This window comes from Ischnura elegans, chromosome 7 (genome assembly GCF_921293095.1).
Source record: "Ischnura elegans chromosome 7, ioIscEleg1.1, whole genome shotgun sequence".
Lineage (NCBI taxonomy): Eukaryota > Metazoa > Arthropoda > Insecta > Odonata > Coenagrionidae > Ischnura > Ischnura elegans.
Genome location: NC_060252.1, coordinates 13,659,194 through 13,679,582, shown reverse-complemented (window position 1 = coordinate 13,679,582; position 20,389 = coordinate 13,659,194). Strand labels below are relative to the sequence as shown.

The following is a 20,389-nucleotide window of genomic DNA, read 5'->3' as shown; positions in this document are numbered from 1 at the left end:
ACAACACATCTTTTCCTCTCGAATCATGGAAAAATTTCATGCGATAGTGCTCGCTTTCTGTTATTAATAAATAATAATTATATGTTCACTAATGCATGCATGTTTGTTCAAACACATAAATATAATGGTTTAAAAGATGGTAGTGCCTTTCATTTGTGAAGGATATGATAAAATGGTGCCTCTGTACAGTTAACCACCATTCATCAAATTGCCTAAATTTTGGTCCCCTCCATTACGATGTAAAGAGGTTTTACTGTACATACATTGTAGGTTAGGTTTGGATAGAAGTAGAGAAGAGCACTGTAATCCTTAGCTACACTGCTGGCATATTCATGATGCTAATGCTGCAAAGGTCTGAGAGCAATAGAATTTACAAAGTGCAAATCCACACCTGCTGTCTTCTGATTGGCTTAGGGAAAGCCACATGCCAAGATACTTTACCTCCACTCACCCCCCTTACTATAACCACACCCCATCGGGTGCAAAGGTGAATTGAACCAGGCGTGCTTCATTGCTCTTCAAACCTACTCCATGAATACTATATCATTACTACATTGGTTGCTAATTATGCTCATGATGGAATTATATATGCACTATTTCCATTGCCTTTGTCACCATTTTATGTACAGGAAAAAGTCAGAAGATCTGAAGGTGGATTTGGGGAATCAAACTTTCAATTTCCATAATTTATTGGATGTTATTTTTTAGTAATTTTTAAAAATTAATTTGATACAAATATTTTATTTTAGCATTGTACCTCTGCTGATACAAATTCAGGATTGTATAAATTCTTGTATTAAATGGGCTATATCTTCTGGAAATTTTATCAATTGATTATAAAATTTAAGGTTCTGTCTAAATCACAATTTATGCATTGTTTATCCTTTATTACCAATTTCGTTTTCTAACTATTGGCAGTGACACACTTATTTTGTTTATATTACTTGTGAATTATATAATATTTTGTACCTGATGATGCTGAACGGAAGTGTAATATGCCTTACCTAATGAATTACCATGGTATTAGCCTACCAAAGTAAAATGAAAGTATAATTTCTGAAGAAACATATGCTCTTCTTCACAACATAGTAGAGCATATTTTATACTTTTTCATGAAATTCATTTTATGACTTAATTTGGGGTGAACATGGATTGCTAGCTCATTATTATTCTGAATTTCAGAGCAGGAACTAATTACACCACCTCTTAATGGATTAATCTTGCCGGGAGTTACCCGGCTTTCAATATTGGAGTTGGCTCGTGAATGGAAAGAATTTAAGGTGACTGAGAGACCCATTACGATGGCGGAAGTGGAGAAATTGCTCTCTGAGAAACGGGTGAGTACTTTACTTAGTTACCTCTCATGAAGGTAAGGTAATGGAATCGAACATAGAAAATTGTATTTTTAATATAGGTGTGCAGTTAATCAAAATTTTAACTGAACGGTTATTAACCCATTTATGCTGAAGGTTTGAAAAATACGAATTTTACCCTGATACATACTTATTATTGATAAAAATACATATGCAAACAATATACGAAAGGAAAATCAATGTATCTCTTGCCAATTATTAATTACGAGGTATTCCAAAAATGGAACACTAGGCAAATCCACTACCATGGCATACTCAATGATATCAAGAAAATGATGTAATCCAGACATTTATTAACTCACTCTTAAGAGTGATATCCAGGTGAACACTTAACATGCAAGGATGCATTGCATTTTTTACATTGATAAGTGTTATTTTCGTGACATTAGACACAGCGAGTTGGCTTTCCTTGCTTTGCAATTGTATGATTCATGCTGTCATGACGTGAGTCAAGGTTACGCTTCATAGATGGTCTACGTTTCCTACCAAGCTCAGTGGTATTACCATATGTCTCTATATAGTGACAGGCCACACGGCGACAAAATTCAAGAAGATATTCAAGAAGATTCAAAATTCACATCATTTATTTTATGCAATCCAAGCATTTTGTAAAGCCAGCTCAAAGCAGAATAACAGAGGGCTCGAGTGCCATTTCTTTCCACAGATTGATGCGTGATACTTGTCAATATTTTCATCTTCTCTGTCCACTCCTCCCATGTACTAATTATTGACCTTGATTAAATTTGGCTGAGTGACTTGTACTTTCTTTTCTTCTTTTGAGAATAATGACTGACCTGTTGCAAAGGATTGACACCGACACCAGAAGATGCAACAGTCACAACTCTGTTATCATTCCATCTGCAAACAATATTGCCTTTCCCATCGATTCGGTGACCAAATTTGCCCCTATCTTTTTTTATTTAGGGTAGCATCAGACAGTAAAGGAGGATTGTCTACGCGATCTTTTCTTGTTGTGCTTGTTGCTTGGTGGCCCATTGAATGAAGTTTATCAAGGAGTGCAATGCTTGTGAAAAAGTTGTCGAACACAAAATGGTATTTACCAGGATGCTGCATTGTGAGTGCCTCAGTAAATTGTAAAACAATTGAAGCACCTACACCATATTCTTGGCATTGAGTGTTCGGGTTTTTTCTTGGATAAGGCAAGTGTTCATTTGCTCTATGAGAGGTCGCAGCTGGGAAAACTTGTCTGTGTGGTTCAAGTTAGGATTGTCAGCAACATGCAAATCAGAAAGTATTGTTTCAAATTGGTCTCGTCTCATGGCATTGCTAACTTGAGAATTATGCGAATATGGTCTTTGCTCCCAAAACATACACGGTTTCAGAAAAGAGACGTAATCACTCAGGAAAATTATTCCCAAAAATCACGAACACTCCCTGACAGTCATTTCAAGTTTTACACCCTTGCTTGCAGCTTATAAATTGGAATATTTGATAATCACATCAATCACTTCAATACCCAGAAAGAGTTCTAAATATTCTGTTTTCATTTTCGTGATTTGTTCTTCTGAAACTATTCCTCCTACTGGCTGGGCAGTCATATCGACTTTCATCCATTTGCACACAAATAAAAGGCTAAAAGTCCCTTTGTTAAGGCTGCTATACATGGTGAATAATCAAGCGCACGCATCCAGTGAATAATCACGGGAACATTCATGGGATCTTGCGAGCAAAATAGAACATGTTCTAATTTTCACTGAATGGTCATGAGCATGATGGTTCATTCGCAAATTTTTCCGTTATGCACGGCGAATGATTTCATTCACATGATCATTCAGCATGATCATTCGTATGATCATTCGCATGATCGTTCACCATGTATCGGCCTTAAGACAGGGAGAGGAAGAGGAATAAGCATTACCAGGGAAAAACCCTCAAGCCGATACAGCAGGAGTGGGGGGGCGACGTGCCATTCTGAGCAGGACAAGTGCGTAGCTTGAACACCTACGATGAACTTTCTGCTAAAAAGAAATGGAGAAGAATATTGAGTGCAAGCAGCCGCACTTCGCTCATTGATTAGTGTTCACAATGTGGAACTTTCATGAATTTTTTTTATTCCACAGGCGGACAGAAAATTATTTTCTGCATTCAGCAAAGAAAACCGCATGTAAATCTGAGTTTTCCTTCGTGAGATATTCAGTGATAAATATAACGAATTTTAAAGCGTGCCAAAAACTCCCTCACCCCTCCAAGCTACTGCCGATGAAGCCTCGATGACGTCAAAGGTACCTAAACATCACACGAAGCAATTGTTGTGATTGTTTGTAATAGTTGCCAGCAGTTGTGAGAGCTTCGTTTGTGAGACGTGTGGATTATTTTCTATTTAAAGCAAAATGTCCGATGATAGAGGCTCGGAAGCCCTCATGTTGTATTATTTATAATAGTAATATCTGAGTAAGGGCATAACAAACTGGAACAGTTAAACCAAAAATGTTATAATAGGTACCTAAATAACATCGTTGGAGGAGTCTGAGACGGCCGTTAAAAGGGGGATACGTTAATTGTAAGTTGATGTTATCAACGGCATATCATTCATTTAAGTATGTAATTAGAACGATTGTGATGTTTACTAATGTCTGCTATGCTTTTATATTCAATAACTTCATCCATTTATTCATAGGTACTGGAGAATTCGTCGTTTAGGACTGCCTGTGATTGTATTATGAGGTGAATTACAGTCAATGCAACTTTTGCTCGCTGATTGGAGACATCTAGGAACATATTTTGTGCCAAAATAGTATTATTTTTAACGTGACATCTCCTGCTACTGCTAATAAGCAAAGTGCCAGTGGTTGTAATGCACAAAGTTTGGCATGGTTAAAAAATATCGGCCAAGAGTTATCAGTGTTCCATCATGATTGAATTGTAAAAAGTGCTATTATGCTATCGATAAATTTCTGACAGTAGTGTAAAAATTGTCAGTGGCGTGTTCTCCTCCGTTTTTCACCGTAGATATGACATTTCAATATCAAGCTATCAAGATCAAAACTGTGTGTGAAGTTTGTTATTCTGTTATTTCAACGAATATTAGTGAGAGAAGTCACCTTTGTCACTTGCACGGGCTAATTTAAGGTTTTAAATCAGTGAATAAATAGTTGTATTCATCATTACAAGCTCTGTTATTGCAAGTTGTACGTGATGAATATAAGAATGGTAGTGACTTCCAGTTTTTGATAATTGTATTTCCCTCATTATTTTTATGGTATGTGATAGTATTTTGTATATGGATTCACCTATATTATTGAAATAGGTTGTAGCTTGTATGTGTGTTGGCAGCGGAACTGATTCGTGATCTCACATGTGGATTGTGTGCAGACTGTTTTGCTGTGAATTTGCACCATAGGACGGATAGGACTACCTTCTCCACTAATACGGTGTTCCCAAACTCAACAACACAGCTCGTATGCTTACGATCGTTATCCTCCAGTATTTCAAGTTTCTTTTACACCTTGATTTCCCGCCGATGCATAGCAATAATTTGTCATAACAAATTCCATGAGGGACGTGGCATCAATTTTTGGTGTCCTAAGAAAGGCTGGTGACCTAACACCCCCTGCCACAAGCCTTTTAGGCGGCTTGCGGGATATTATGTAGATGTAGATGAATTTTAGGTGTATGCCTGGCCTCGGCAACACTTGGGTATCTTCGTGCAGCGGTCGGCTTAGAGAAATTTTTCTCGATTTTAATGTCAATTTTTTAAATTTCTTTTGATGAGGAATTGAGAAACTTAAGGTATTTTTGCAAGCTAATGTATCCATTTTATTTATTAAAAATAGTTTTTAGAACAATCGACGACCCATGCAAGTTCCCCATTGATCATTTGGATATCAATGTATTTATTCTTTCACTGAAGTTGAAACTGATTGTAGCCAAGACGTTGCATAGTTTCCCTCAGTTTCATAAAATCTGATTGCTTACTTGATTTAAAATTATAGTGAATATTTCAGTGCGCCTGAATGTACGTTCCAAAAATGAAACACTGTTAAATAAAAGCTTATAACAGTTATAACTAAAACAAAATACATTGTTTAAAAATTTTCTTCTTAAAGCACTATAGGTTAACTATTACTGAACATGCATGGAACAATTTACAACATTTGGGCCTAATGGCAAATAGTTATTACCATAACATTTGAGATAGTCTCAGAAAAACTGCCTAGAAAATAAAGACCGATATTTCTCAACACACAGACTGCAATGGGTTGGCAAAACTGACTAATTATTTACGTCCTGTATATGTCATTATTAAGAGGTACAGAAAGAAAAACTGTCATATTGGTGTAAAATGAGTCGTAGACTTTAAATTAGAAAGATGCATCAGGTGTTCCAAAAATGGAACACTAGACATAAATGGGTTAATTTTTTAAGTGTAACTTGAACCAAGGCTAAAATTAAATCAATGGAATACAGCTGAAGTTAATTTTGAAATTCTCACCTCTTTGGTACTCTTACTAAGGAACTTACTGCAGTTCCCTGTCCATTTCATGCTGTCTAATGCCATTAGGAGCCGTGGAATACATGACGTATTAATAGAGTTCAGGAACATTAGTATTTTGCGGAAAAAATTGACAAATTCAACTACAATGCGTTGAAATTGCATTTTTGATTTATAACTAAATTGTTTTGATTCATTTTGTATGTTCAACCAATGATTTGATCTCTCTTAGTTTTGGAATTAAAGAAATAAAAACTTTGTAAGGTTCACTGTTATTTAATTATGGGCACGACCCGGGCTTCGTAACTTGGTTACATCGTCAGGTGACTGATCTTGCATGCATCTTATATTTACACTCAAAGTACACAAATATGACAGTGAGGACATCTATCGGAAAGGAAAAGGACTGGTTGAGAGGGCTGGGGTGAGGGTTAAATTACCGTATATATCTGAATATAGTCCCCCCTTTTTTTTCCAAAAATGCCTGTGGTAAAAGTAAAGGAGGGGGACTATATTGAAACGCATTTTTTTAACTTTTCCCGAAACTGAAGCCTCACAATCATGGGGGGGGGGGACTATATTCAGAGGGGGACTATATTTGGAGAAATACAGTAATATGTATTTGGAATCTGCAGAAACAGATGTTGAGAGTGCATAGTAACTTACCGTTATGGTTCACCCTGCTTTTTTCATTACACTCTTGGGTAATTCATAATATAATTCCGAAAAATCATTGTCTCCATTTTTTGTTGAACAAAATTGTGAAAAAATGTGTGAAATATTTCGCTAATTATATTATCATATAGACTTTTTTTTATACATACAGGCGGTCCTCGACTTTCGTACACTCGACTTTCGTACAATTTGCACTTTCGTACGTTCAAAATTGACACCTTTTACTTGACTTTCGTACGCTAAATTCGGACTTTCGGAAGTTGGTCTGTAATTTTTTAAAAATTCCCGGGATGTATATTGCGCAACCCAACATTCAATTGTTTCAAATGGCAGTATATGCGAACAACACGAATGTATATAATGAAGGGAATTCATGGTAGTTGACTCTAATCTAGGTGATTTATTAGGGAGAGAGACTGCCTGCTATAGGCTCCTTTATCAAGAGAAGAAGCAAGCCTTCATTGGAGATATTTTTCAAAAGAAGTTGACTAGACATCATCAAATAGCTTTCAATAAAACTTGTAAGATCTTCTCTCTAATTATTTTTTTTTTCGTTTGAGTGCTGTTTAATTCATGTACACCTTCAGCAACAATATTGCACGGAATATCAGCCGAATTCCGTTTGTCTTTTGTCTTTTTTGAATAACATGTGAAATATACATACGCGATCACAAATGTCACCTGCCGAATGTCGAATTTTGGTGTAAAAATTAAAAGGTATCCAGAGTGCGGGTTCAACAACTACATTTTGTTATGCTTCTTGATATGTCTTTTTATTTATAGTGGACGTAATAAGTGGAATGTCAACTTAAACGCCAAGAGGAAGTTTCACTCGATAGCAAACTGAGTTCTTGTTTTTTAAACTTTTATTTGCATTTTCAGCGTATTTTCGAAAGAAATAAGATGATTTGAGGAGTTTTATTGACATATTATTAAAAGTAAGTCAGTTGTAATAAAATCCGCAAAAAAAAGGTTTTAGTGCGTATATTCCGCTCTTTTGGAACGTAACCCCTAATTAGTATGGAAGCCAATGGTTCGACTTTCGTACAAGTTTTCGAGAACGCATTGTGTACGAAAGTCGGGGACCGCCTGTATTCAATGATGTTCACAGATGTTACCCCAATTCATGTTTCCTAATCCATTTATTATAATCAATTGGTTTTAATAGCTTAAACCTTTCTTCAGTATTCAATACATCTTTTTATCAATTAATCTTAGCCATATTTTTCTTCTTAACATGCAGTTTTTGATTAAATTGAATTGTTACGTAAATCCAATATTTCACACATTGTTTACTTTTTGCTGTAAATCAACTAATACCATGCTGCCAAGTCCCAACTTATGTTTTTCTCGATTTTCAATAAGGTTTAAGTTTCAAGTTACGACTTTGGCTTCTCTGTTGTCATTTGATGCAAAGTTAAATACCATGGCTCACAATGCTACGTAAAACAAAATAAACTATGTATTACAGTAGACTCTCGTTATTACGAAGTTCACGGGACCGAAAAACCTGAGGTTCGTAATGACGAAGTTCGAATGAACGTTTCTTTTAGGAATCGTCAGAAAAAACCCTATGCGTTAAATGCGATTAAATTATGCGGAAATATATATAAACAGGAAAATTCGTTTTAGTTTCGGCATGCAGCATGACGTAATCGAGGGTTGATATCTTCCCGAGTACAGTAAGTCCGATTTACGAACTAGATGCATTCCAAGACCTTTTCCCTAAGTTGATAAACCTATGGTCCGGCCGCCGAGAGTTGTCTGATGACAGGCAGAATGGTCTAGGTCGAGGCAGCGTCGCCAGGTAAGAAAGTGAAAGGCCTACAAAGGGCTCCGTGAAGAAAGGAGATGGAAAGGACGACGAGCGTGAAGGACCCAGAGGAAGAATCACTTGTTTTGGGGATTCGAAGAAAGGGCATGTTTTAGTGGATCAAGCTTATTTCGATGCTCTTTATGCATTTGACAACGTTGTATGAGTAGGCGATGGTGTGAGGTGCGTTTGAGGGACAGCGATTGGCTGCAAACCGTGCTGGCGCAGGGTTATCTGCACCTCCTATTGTGCCGTCATCGGACAACTCTCGCTGGCCGGACTGTATACATGGCATCGAGGAGTATGGTTATCCTGCGGAATGCAACACTTCATAACAATTGTGCGCTAACTCGCGATTGTGGCCAACTGATCTAGCTGGGCGTGCAACGCAGCCGGAACCGAAAAAAATCGCTCTCCGCGGCAAGGAACAACAGGCGAAACACTGAACAGTGACTACCTACCTAACTTCACACCGGATTCAATGATACTTTGTTCAGATAATGCCCAGAGTATGATTTCCTCTACGCCGCACCGTGTAGTAACGGCCAAATTCGAAATTTTTTAATGCTGGCATCTCTGAAAGTTCGTAAACCGAATGTGCGTAGGTAGAGAAGTAACTGTACATCAAATTTACGAGCTGTAATGAGTCTGTCACCATGATTCCCCAGGAATGAAGCTTATTATATGACATTGCGTGTATGGTGAAGGAAGAACCATAAATGACGCTCTTGGTCACAGTACACGAGGAGAACTTAAACGAGGCGTGATTATTAAAACTTAGCGTAGTGAATATCCATCTAAATGCCATAGCTTATGTGTAGAACTTCGTAATAAAGTTCATTTTGTAACCGCTGGGACCGGGACTGAGGTTCGTAATTTTGTAAAAACGAATAACGTTTCTTTAACTATAGCTTGCATAGGCCTTTTCGTCGGGATCAACGATTTGCTTATAAAAACGAGAACTTCGTAATAACGTTGTTTGTATTAACGAGAGTACTGTATCAAATGACACAAGCATGTCTATTTATCTATGTTTGAAGAATTCAAGTGTTAAAATACTTGTTGCGTAAATCTACAAATTGGTTTTGTTTGCTTGGGGCATAAAGGCTGCCACACACCTAAGTGGCCGCTGTGTCAGCCTTGCCCGCGCGGAGGATACGCCCAGCACGCGGGTGCTGCGACGAACATAGCTAAGCGGCCTCGGAAACATGAAAATGTCGGCAATAGCAACAAACCAACGAATCCTGAAATGGTGCATGTTCATGAGCAACTCTATAAAAAAAAAAAATTGGAAACCACGGGATCGGGAAGCTATTCATGCATTTTTCGTTCTTATATTAACCGCTGATCACGGCAAATCAAATAATTGCAATTATGAACCACCAAATTTAATGCTCACTCATTTCATTGTTATTAATTAGGCATATTGGAATTGTGAGCTGAATATAAATAACAGGGTAAACCGATACTAATTAGATTTATCTTATGCATCCCATGTATGTAAAATAAATATTGTATTGCAATGTGTTAAGTGCATGATGATACAAAGATATGTGGGTATTGATTTTGCTATGTATCTCATGTTGCTGTTGTTTGTTTTTTTTTCAGCTTCTAGAGATTTTTGGAGCAGGGACAGCTTGCATTGTGGCGCCTGTGTCTTCCATATACTTTGAGGGAAAAACTTTAACCATTCCAACAATGGATCATGAATTGCCAGTCCATCAGAAGTTCCTTAAATCTCTTTCAGACATTCAGTATGGCCGTGTGGAACATCATTGGGCGATACTCGTCGAATGATTCATCAAATTATTTCATCCTTCCAACTTTGCAGAGCATGGATTACACCATCTTGCTCAATATTATTGCTGGATATTCTAGTAACTCTTTGATTTTCACAAAATTCTATTGTGAAATTATGGTAAATTAGTTACCTTGTGAGATTAATTAGGGCTGCCTTTCCATATTTATTGAGACTTCCATGTAGAATGTTTCTCAAGACAATGCATTGCCAGACTCGAACAAACTCGGTTGAATGATTTGGTATGATTAAAGTGACCGATGCAGTATGCCTTAGGCTGGTTTTTGCTATGAAGGGAATGGGGCTATTTGTTTCACAGCTATTTTTTAACTAAGTGAGAGTGGTTGCTATTTTTTGAGAGTTGAAAATATTTGTAAAAATAAAAGCTGTGTGGTTGTGGACCAAACATATCTTTAAAATTTTGGTGCAAATATACTTTAAAAGATCAAATAATTTTGCAGGAAAGTATTCACATCTAAAAGTGGTTGTAATGTAACACTTTGTAAAAGTGCTACTGTTTTGGATATTTGTGACCTTTGAAGTTGTATCCATAAGCCAGTTCGAAATTGGCTAGATATTTGCTCAGGTTAATGAGCGTAGCCTTAACCTATTATTACTTATTTATTAAGTATTTATGACTTCAAATGGGCAATGCTTTTGATGTGGGATTTTAATAATGGAATACATTATGTAATAGAGGTTTTATGGCTGTGTAGTTCATATTTTATTCAACCATATCTTTTTGGACCATTTTCATTGAGCTAGGTTTTTCTCCTCGTAAATCACGAATGTAATAGAGGCACATTGTTATTCTTTCAAGTTTATCTTAGAATTGCATCCTTGAGCAAATAAGGTGTGACTTGAGGCTGTGACTTTTTCACAGTTGCAGATTATATGTAAATATTATAGGAAATGATGCTCAAATTTATTTCTAGGGCTCCCCATTCATTCAGTTTTATCTAGTATCATCAAGCAATGAATCTCTATTTTAGTGAGATACTGTAAAATATGGAACATTTTGCTCATACTAATGTTGTTAATATTTTTCAATAATAGTATATAATAGGATATATTTTTTAAACTTATTCAACAGTATGATTGGAAGTGTAAAAATATTACAGCTGGCATTTTAAAATTTGTTGCATTAAATTCAAATATATACTGTTGGTAAATAAAAGTTTGCAATTCTTAGTATACGCTGGTCAAATTTTTTAGTAGAAAACTAATTTTAAAAATTGAATCGAAACTTGATGCTTGTACGTGGTGGAAGGGCTCCATATTATCAATAACAGACACTTTGTTACTTCCACAAAATATATGTATAATTTTAAAAGCTTTTTGGCCAATTTAATGTAAATTGATATTGCTCTTTATTTGTTAAAAAAATGTTACCTGATTATTTTCGTTCTGGCTTATGTTGTTTTACTTTTAAAGGTGAAGCTTTAAACAACTGGGTGATTGTAATACTGTCTAACATGAATGATCCTTAGAAATGCTTCCATATTGTGTATAAGTCTAGTCTATTTCCATGTCCATAGTGTAATTTTGCAGATGGCCCGCTGGGGAAATTACATTTTTTTGCCATTTTTTAGACTCAAACATATTTCAGAGTTTTACCCTTTAATTTTGATAGTAAATATTGTCCTGCTGCCTTGCTGGATTTCACCATATGTGATCGTATGACAGTCATATCGAACAATGTTTTTTATGTAGATGAGAAGAAATATTTAGCACAGAATTGCTGGTTTCTTAATAAATCTCCCAACGAATTAGATATGAGTATAATAGTAGTCATTTTTAGATTTACTAGTTATGTCAAATTTGCATGTTGTTTAATTTCTGTGATCCTAATTTCCATGTTTGCTGCTTTCAATTGACACTGAGTTGGTATTTGCATAAGTCCTGGGTTGTTGTAATGATTCCTTCCTTTCCACTGGTATTTTAAAAATCAAAATTTAAAGTTTTAATGGGAAATTATCTCTAATTTGGTAGTGATATTATAATGAAAGTTATTGTAAATAATATTTTGAAATTCAGATTTATTAAATTGTATCTCTAAAAATATTATGGATGTATCCTGTTAAGTTTGAAAAGTACTCAAACCCGAGGGTGGTTGTTTTTATTGAATTTTATTTTTATATGAAATTCATTTTATGAGGAAAGTAGCACAATTTTAGTAAAAAAGTTAAAATAAGAGAGAACTTTGACAATCAAAACTTTTAAACTGTGTGTCACATTGGTCAATTAATATCACTGGAACATATAAAATTATTTTTCATTCTTGGCTATAAGTGTATTGCACTAATTGTTGGAGTATCTACCCAAGTTCAGGCTGCAGACATTCATTCCTTAATGTTTGTTGTGTTGTATATCATAATTCCATTTCTGGATTAAATTTTTAATATTTATTATTGATTCCTTGGAATGGGATGAGCTAGGAAAATGAAATAGGGTCAAGGTTTGTGTATATCATGACGGATTTCCATTTAGAGTATATGTTTTCCTCTACCCCTTTTTGGCAACTCTTATACCCCTTTTATTAATGTGAATTATGACATGATATAAGCATCAATGCTGGTGAAAAGTCGGCACACAATAAATGACAAGTTGTGAGATGACAATGATTATTATTATTTCTTGTGTGTTTGTTATGTTTTGTTTGCCTAAGAAGTACAAAAGTGATAAATGCTCAATTTGGGTGCATGAGTGAATTCTGTGTATCACATACTCTGATAATGTGTTTCACCTTGCGTAGATGTTTTCATAGTCTTGTAGCTGTTTATGTTTTATGTTATGTTAAAATTTCGTGTAATTAGTTTCTACATAAAGGATGTGCTGATCTTGCCTCAGGGAGTGTTGTTTTTTTATTTCCTGGACCATTAGCCAATGGAATGGTGAAATTGTGGCACATAGGACAAATCTTGTAAATACTGGAAACTGAATAAAATGATTTTTTTTCTTTTTTGATCATGAGAAAATGCATTTATTTTAACTACTTTTGTATTAGTAACTGTTGCAGCCATAAATTATGAATCATTATGTTCTAAATCAAATGGCACTTTTTTCAAATTTTTAGTGGCATATGATGTATTTTGACTTAATGATACTTTTTAAACATCAAGAAGAAATCAAGGGCCAGATTCAGAGATTTCAATTCAGAAGGATATACCAAAAGATATACTTTCTACCATGAAGAAGAGCATTCATTGAGAGATGCCATGCAGTCATCCCTAAAGGATTTGGAAATTCTTGGAAATCAAGGTTACCAGAGGAGGAGGACCTGCCTGTTACCATGTTTGAAATATTTTTTACGTACATCAGATCCAAGCTGGGGGTTTTGAATAGACTTTTTAAAAGGTTGCTTGACATGGTTGCTCAGGCTTGTTATCTCTCCTTAGCCTGTTGAAGTGCTCCATCAAGAATGAATAATATTTGAGGAGATATAATACGGTTACTACAGATTCCTTGATGGCTACCAAAACCTCTTCAAATCCTCTCAGAATACCCTTGATAATCCAGTTGAAAACCTATTGGCATTGCAATTTTTCTCTAGAAATTCACTTCAATTTTTCTCTCCATTGAGGCTTCATTGAGATTCATGAAATTACTTTGTGCTGTATAGAAAGTTTTGAAAAATCAGAAATCCTCATTTTTGCCATAGAAAAGGGGTTGAAAGAAGACTTGGGAAGGGGTGTGGCAGATTGCATGAAGTACTTGGGAAATGGGATAGGAAAGAGGAGAATGACACCAATTCAGAATTAATTTTGAATAGTTTTTGACAGATTAGTAATTTTGAATAGAATATAGAACACACAAATTTTTATGCACTTCTCTAGTACAACTAGATGAGCGGATTTGACTTGGTGGGTGATTGCTTAGTGTTTGTGCAGAGGAAGTATATTACCCTGATGAAAATCAAAAGTCAATATTTTGTTTGGTTTTTAAGAGGAATCCAAGGAGTTTTCGTGAAAGCACTGAATGAAGGTGGCTACAAAGGTTTTGTACGACATTTGAAAACCCCATTGTAATGCTTATACATTCAAAAACTTTACAAATCCTGTTGATGACCTCTCCATAGCTATTAGAAATCCTAACCAACCTAACCTTTTGATGAGGCACGTTGGAAAATGTCCTGCGAGTCTCTTGAGAACCCCTTGCAATTTGTTCTCGAATCATTTCATTGAGGTTCACAAAATTTCTCTTTTATCCTAGATCTTCGACCTCTATATGCAGAAACCTTTTGAAATCAAACAAATTTTTGTATTAGTCAGTATTTAAGTGTCATTGTGATTTTTCTAATTAGATTTTATGAAACCATTTTAATTAGAATTACCCATCAGTTTTTGCAATCTTGTACTTCCTTCTTAGTCCAGGTTTGGCTCACAATTTTTTCAAACTTAACTTGAAGTTTTGACATTAAATAGGGAATGGGCCAAGGATATCATCTGGGCACTTTTACCCTGAGCTGATGAGCACTTTTACCCCGGCTGTGGAAATTTTTTATTGCATTTTGATCATAGGAATTGATGGAAAAGCTAATTCTAAGCAAAAAAAGGTCCTTTACATTTTTTCATAAAGTACATATTTTTTTAGGTATTCAATGTGCAATTAAAATATTATGACAATGACGACAACGATACTTATATAAAAAAATTAATATTGATTATACTATACTAATTTATTCTCATCAGTGTTTTTTTAAGTTTTATTTTTGTCTAGTAATGTATTTATTGTATTTTTGTTAATGAATGTTTGTGTATGATTTTAAAGTTTTACCAATGTATATCATATAAATTAATTGATAAGTATTGCACCATTATTTGAGGTAGTTTTCAAGGGGGAAAAGTTGAAAAATGAAATTAGCACATATTAAAGGCAATGTTGCTGTCTTAACCTAAAACACTGTGGTGAATAATTTATTTTTTTAAGGTTAATAATTTTTAAAAAGAAATTTCTTCCTAATCCCCAGTAAGGGTTGATTTTAAGGGTAGAAATATTCTGACATTATGTTCCAAAGCAAAAAACTAGCATTATTCAACTAATACAAACTAAATTTTACCCATATTTTACACTTTTAGATGCAGTTTTTAACTTTTCACATTTAGTAGTAATTTGCATGCCCAAAAAATAAAAAGTGCCCACCGGCATAATATGTATAGATTTTGAAGAAGAGTAGCCTAATCCCAAATTTTTATGAAAATCAATTCAGCTTGAAAAAAATTGCAAGGTTTTGCACTTATTTAAGCTTCATTTCCTGGACTATCTAAGAGTTTTAATAATTAAATTTCTCTTGACAGTTATTAATATAATTAAATTTCTCTTAGCATATGCAGTCTCTAAATCTCTGCATCACCAAGACTAGTATGCAGTGGAACCTCGTTAAAGCGAGTACGGGCTATAGCGACACCCCCGCTATTACGAGAGATAGCCGATGCACCGTCAATTGACCCTATAATAAGCGTGTTAAAAAATTCGTTTATACGAGACCCTTTCAGTGTTGGCTCTCGCCATAGCGAGAGTTTCACCGCCGGAAGACTTTCATGAAGATTCCTTAACCTCTGTAATTACTAACGATCTGTTAGAAATGAAGTTAAAGTAGTGCTCAGTCTCAAATTTATGTGGTAAACTGTCGTTCGATAAATATAATGATTGACGAAACAATGCTTTGCATGATTTTTATTCAGTGCGGCGCTTATAAATTGTTTGAATAGTTAGTCGTTATTTGAGTAAGGAAATTTAGTGATGCAAAAAAACATCGCCTTTCGTCTGGATTTATGCTTACGTTTATTGAATAGATGTTTATCTGTCGCCGCACCACTCCTGTTCCTGTATATCTGTTCGCAACAGGTATATTGGCTATTATTTGCTCCACCTCCGGTAAAGCGACAATTCGCTATAGCGAGTGTTTATTAGTGCACCGTGGGGTGTCGTTATATCGAGGTTTCACTGTACATACTTGAAATCTTCTCCCATCTAGAATTTTCCATACATGTATCTCTCCCCAATGAAAATTTTGTATACAATTTCTCTACAGGATGTATACAATGTACACATTTTGTGTACATTTGTACAGTAAAACTTTGATTTTACACAGTTGGAGGGACCGAAATATGGGCACTGTGTAAAATCGCAATTGCAATTTGTTGTCATAACTAGATATAGACATACCTCCTCAAAACAAAAAATCTTCCATGACAATTTCTACTTTAGTTTTTGCAGTGGCTCAATGATTCATCCTATTACAAATAATATTATCATCACAACATTATCTTCGATGTGTCGGCCATTGGCAAATTATATCAGCATTAAATACATGGGTTGCTTGAGTTTCAAATTGTGGGCTCGTAAGAGATTAAAGATCTCTTACAACACGCATGCTAATAATTGAGAATTGCAGGTCATTTTATAACTTTTTATTCAAACTTACAAACACAATTGTTAAATTGATAAATCTGCAAATATGTACCTCAATTATTATACACACATATTTTCAACAATAATTCGTCTCATTTTAAACAAAAATACTTTAGAAAAATATTGAAAATTAGTACACACTTAAGGCCACCATGGAATTGGTTTTATATGCCGGTTATAATAATATTATCGGTCTATATGCAGTTGAGGAAAGCAATCACCCATTTCACTGCCGAGGTCAGCAGTGCGATGTGTGATTGCTTTCCTCAACATTAACTGAATCATCTCAGCAGTAAAACTACGAATTGTATTAGAATTTTAAATACCAGGTTTCGTTTCGCATTTTTATCATCTCAGCAGTAAAACTACAAATTATGTTAGAATTTAAATTCTGAGCGTTATTTCGCATTTCTATTATTAGAATTTTAAATTCTAAGCGTCATTTCGCATTTTCATCATCTCACTGTCAGAAGTAAGACTACAAATTGTTTTGGAATTTTAAATTCTAGGCTTCATTTAGCATTTTTATCATCTCAGCAGTAAAACTGCGAATTATGTTAGAATTTTAAATTCTGAGCGTTATTTCGCATTTCTATTATCTCAGCTGTAAAACTACAAATTGTAATATATTATTAAATTCTAGACGTCATTTCGCATTTTTATTATCTCAAAGGTAAAACTACGAATTGTTTTAGAATTTCAAATTCTAGGCTTCATTTAGCATTTTTATCATGTCAGAAGTAAAACTACGAATGGTATTAGAATTTTAAATTCTAGGCTTCATTTCGCATTTTTATTATTTCAGCAGTAAAACTACAAATTGTTTTAGGGTTTTATATTTAGGCCTTCATTTTGCATTTTTATTATATCGGCAGAAAAACTACGAATGGTATAAGAGTTTTAAATTTTTGGATTTATTTCGCATTTTTATCATATCACCTGTAAAACTAAAAATTGTATTATAATATTAAAATTCTAGACGTCATTTTTATTATATTAGCAGTAAAACTACGAATTGTATTAGAAATTTAAATTCTAGGCGTAATTTCGCATTTTTATCATCTCAAAAGTGAAATTACGTATTATATATGACTAGCTGACACGGCGAACTTCGTACCGCCTAACAATCAATGAACTTCCAGTTTAGTTACACCATTTATAAATCAAGAGCGGCTGTATCGTTTATAATCATGTTTAATTTATTATAATAAAATAAGGATACAAATTCAATAAAACTACGCAAATGAATATCAAAATAGGTAAAAAAATTTTGGGCATTGTGGTTTTATAAAGCAGTTAATGAAATAAAAATTATACGCATTCAGTTGTTGGCTATTTGTGTTATTAACCGTAAAAAAATGTTTTTAGGTCCAAGTCTGTTGCGTAAACTTGGCCCGTTGACGGGGCAGGTTAACACAACGCCAGACCGACGCTTGACTGATGCTTAAAATCCTGTAGGAAAAGCCCCTATTATGAAGCAGCATTCGTGTCAAATGACTAGGCGCGCCAGTTATAGTATCTGTTTAGAAAAAATGCACTGCGTAAACGTGCTGCATGCGTAAACGCACCATGGTGTGCCCCATACATTCGAGTTTAATGTCTTGCGTCAGGCACCTTCTGATAAGCAACAGTTTTTGTTTTGGTATCAGGCGCAAGACAAAGCGGATGAAGGTAAATAAATATAGCGAATCGAAGCTACGACGCAGCGAGGGTTTTTTTGGGGAGGTTAAAACCCCCCCAAGAACAGAGAATTTTTTATAAAAACTTCTGTTACTAATATTAGGGAAACGGATGAGTAACAAACAAAACATATTTTACGATTCATACAGCCGCAAAACCCACTATTTTGAACCATTTATCTCAAAAAATGACTGGGGGAGGGCCCCCACACCTCTCGCTTACCTTAGCGAGTTTTCTATACCCTACAGACCCGTAGTATTAGCTGTGCCTAAAACCCCCCTATCCTTAATTCCTAACAGCGCCTTTGAAGCGAAGGAAGAAATACAGCGGACGGTTTACCGACTCTTAAACATACCACGTGTAATTGACCATGAGAAAATTATGGGTTTTCAGCAGCACATGAGCACAGACATCACAAAAACTGAAAGACCGACCATGCGATTTATTAATCGTTATCACGAATGCAACACGAATTGGAAATTCAATACGTTTAAGCTCGAAAGGGCAGAGTATAAGTGGGGATCATGGAATCTTCGAATTTAGAATTTCCTCAGCTTTGAATTTTCCTTTGAGTAAAGTCGCGTGAATCACATTCATTATAATTTTTTTTTAAATCACCGAGCGCGTTCCGTTGGATAGTTTTGGTTGTTTCAGGTTTCGAAAAATCATGCACACAGACCCTACATATAGCATAAATCATGCCTGGGTAAGCAAGGTACGTCCAACGACTTAAAATATTCAGATATTTAGTTGGTGATATCGTCTTCGTTTGCTACACAGCTAAAAGATTTGAATTCATTCTAGAAGCGTCAAAATTGTTCACTCAATCAGCCATTTTTCATTTTTGTGGTGATCCAATATATTCTGGAAATCTATGTTGATGAACTCACCTTCCGATGAAACTAATTTGCACACATTCCAACGAAGTCAAATCAAACTGCTCGATCCTTTATTACTTTTTATTTCTTTCCGTATTTCCTTATTTCCTCACTTCCTAATTTCCTATTTTCATTATTTCCTTTTACCTTATTTCCTTTTTTCATTTTTTTCCATATTTTATTTTTTCCTTATTTCCTTTTTTCCTTTTTTCCTTATTTCCCATATTTCCTTTTTTACTTTTTTTTCCTTATTTTATTTTTTCCTTATTTCCATTTTTCCTTATTTCCTTTTTTCCTCATTTCCATATTTCCATATTTCCTTTTTTCCTTTTTTACTTATTTCCTTTTCTACTTATTTCCTTTTTTGCTTATTTCCTTTTTTCCGTATTTCTTTCTTTCCGTATTTCCCTTTTTCCAAATTTCTTTTTTTCCTTATTTCTTTTTTTCCTTTTTTCCTTATTTCCTTTTTATCCTTTTTTCCTCTCTTTCTTTATTTCCTTATTTCCTTATTAGCTTATTTCCTTATTTCCTTTTTTCCTTATTTCCTTTTTTCCTTATTTCCTTTTTTCCTTTTTTTCTTATTTCCTATTTTCCTTTTTTTCTTTTTTCATTATTTCCTTACTTCCTTATTTCCATACTTCCCAATTACCTTACTTCCTTATTTCCTTATTACCTTATTTCCTTAATTCCTTTCTTCCTATTTTCCTTTTTTCTTTTTTCCTTATTTCCTTACTTCCTTATTTCCATACTACCTTATTTCCTTATTTCTTTTTTCCCTATTTCCCTTCTCCTTATTTCCTTTTATCTTTTTTCCTTTTTTCCTTATTTCATAATTTCCTTATTTCCTTTTTCTCCTTTTTTCCTTATTTCCATATGTACATTTTCCTTATTTCCTTTTTTCCTTATTTCCTCTTTTCCTTTTTTTTACGACTTTCCTTATTTCCTTTCTTCCACATTTCCTTATTTCCTTTCTTCCTCATTTCCGTATTTCCCTTTTTCCTGATTTCCTTTTTTCTTCATTTCTTTTTATCCTTTTTTCCTTATTTCCTTTTTATCCCTTTTTCCTTTTTTTATTTTTTTCCTTATTTCCTTATTACTTTATTTCCTTTTTTCCCTTTTTTCCTTTTATCATTCTTTCCTTATTTCCATACTTCCCTATTACCTTACATCCTTATTTCCTTTATTACCCTTTTTCCTTATTTCCTTTCTTCCTTTTTTCCTTATTTCCTAACTTCCTTTTTTCCTTATTTCCGTTTTTCCTTTTTTCCTTATTTCCCATTTTCCTTTTTTCCCTTTTTTCCTTTT

General features: G+C 34.5%; 1 protein-coding gene across 1 annotated transcript in view; it reads left to right on the top strand.

Annotated features, from left to right (window-relative positions):
* The window catches only part of LOC124162474 (branched-chain-amino-acid aminotransferase, cytosolic), a 70,319-nt gene extending 57,229 nt beyond the window's left edge, over nucleotides 1-13,090 (top strand). Inside the window, exons 10-11 of the mRNA XM_046539020.1 lie at nucleotides 1,183-1,337; nucleotides 9,923-13,090. Of these exons, the coding sequence (XP_046394976.1) occupies nucleotides 1,183-1,337; nucleotides 9,923-10,111 (344 nt within the window). The 3' untranslated portion in view covers nucleotides 10,112-13,090. The remainder of the gene's footprint in view (nucleotides 1-1,182; nucleotides 1,338-9,922) is intronic.
* The last annotated feature ends 7,299 nt before the right edge of the window (nucleotides 13,091-20,389 follow it).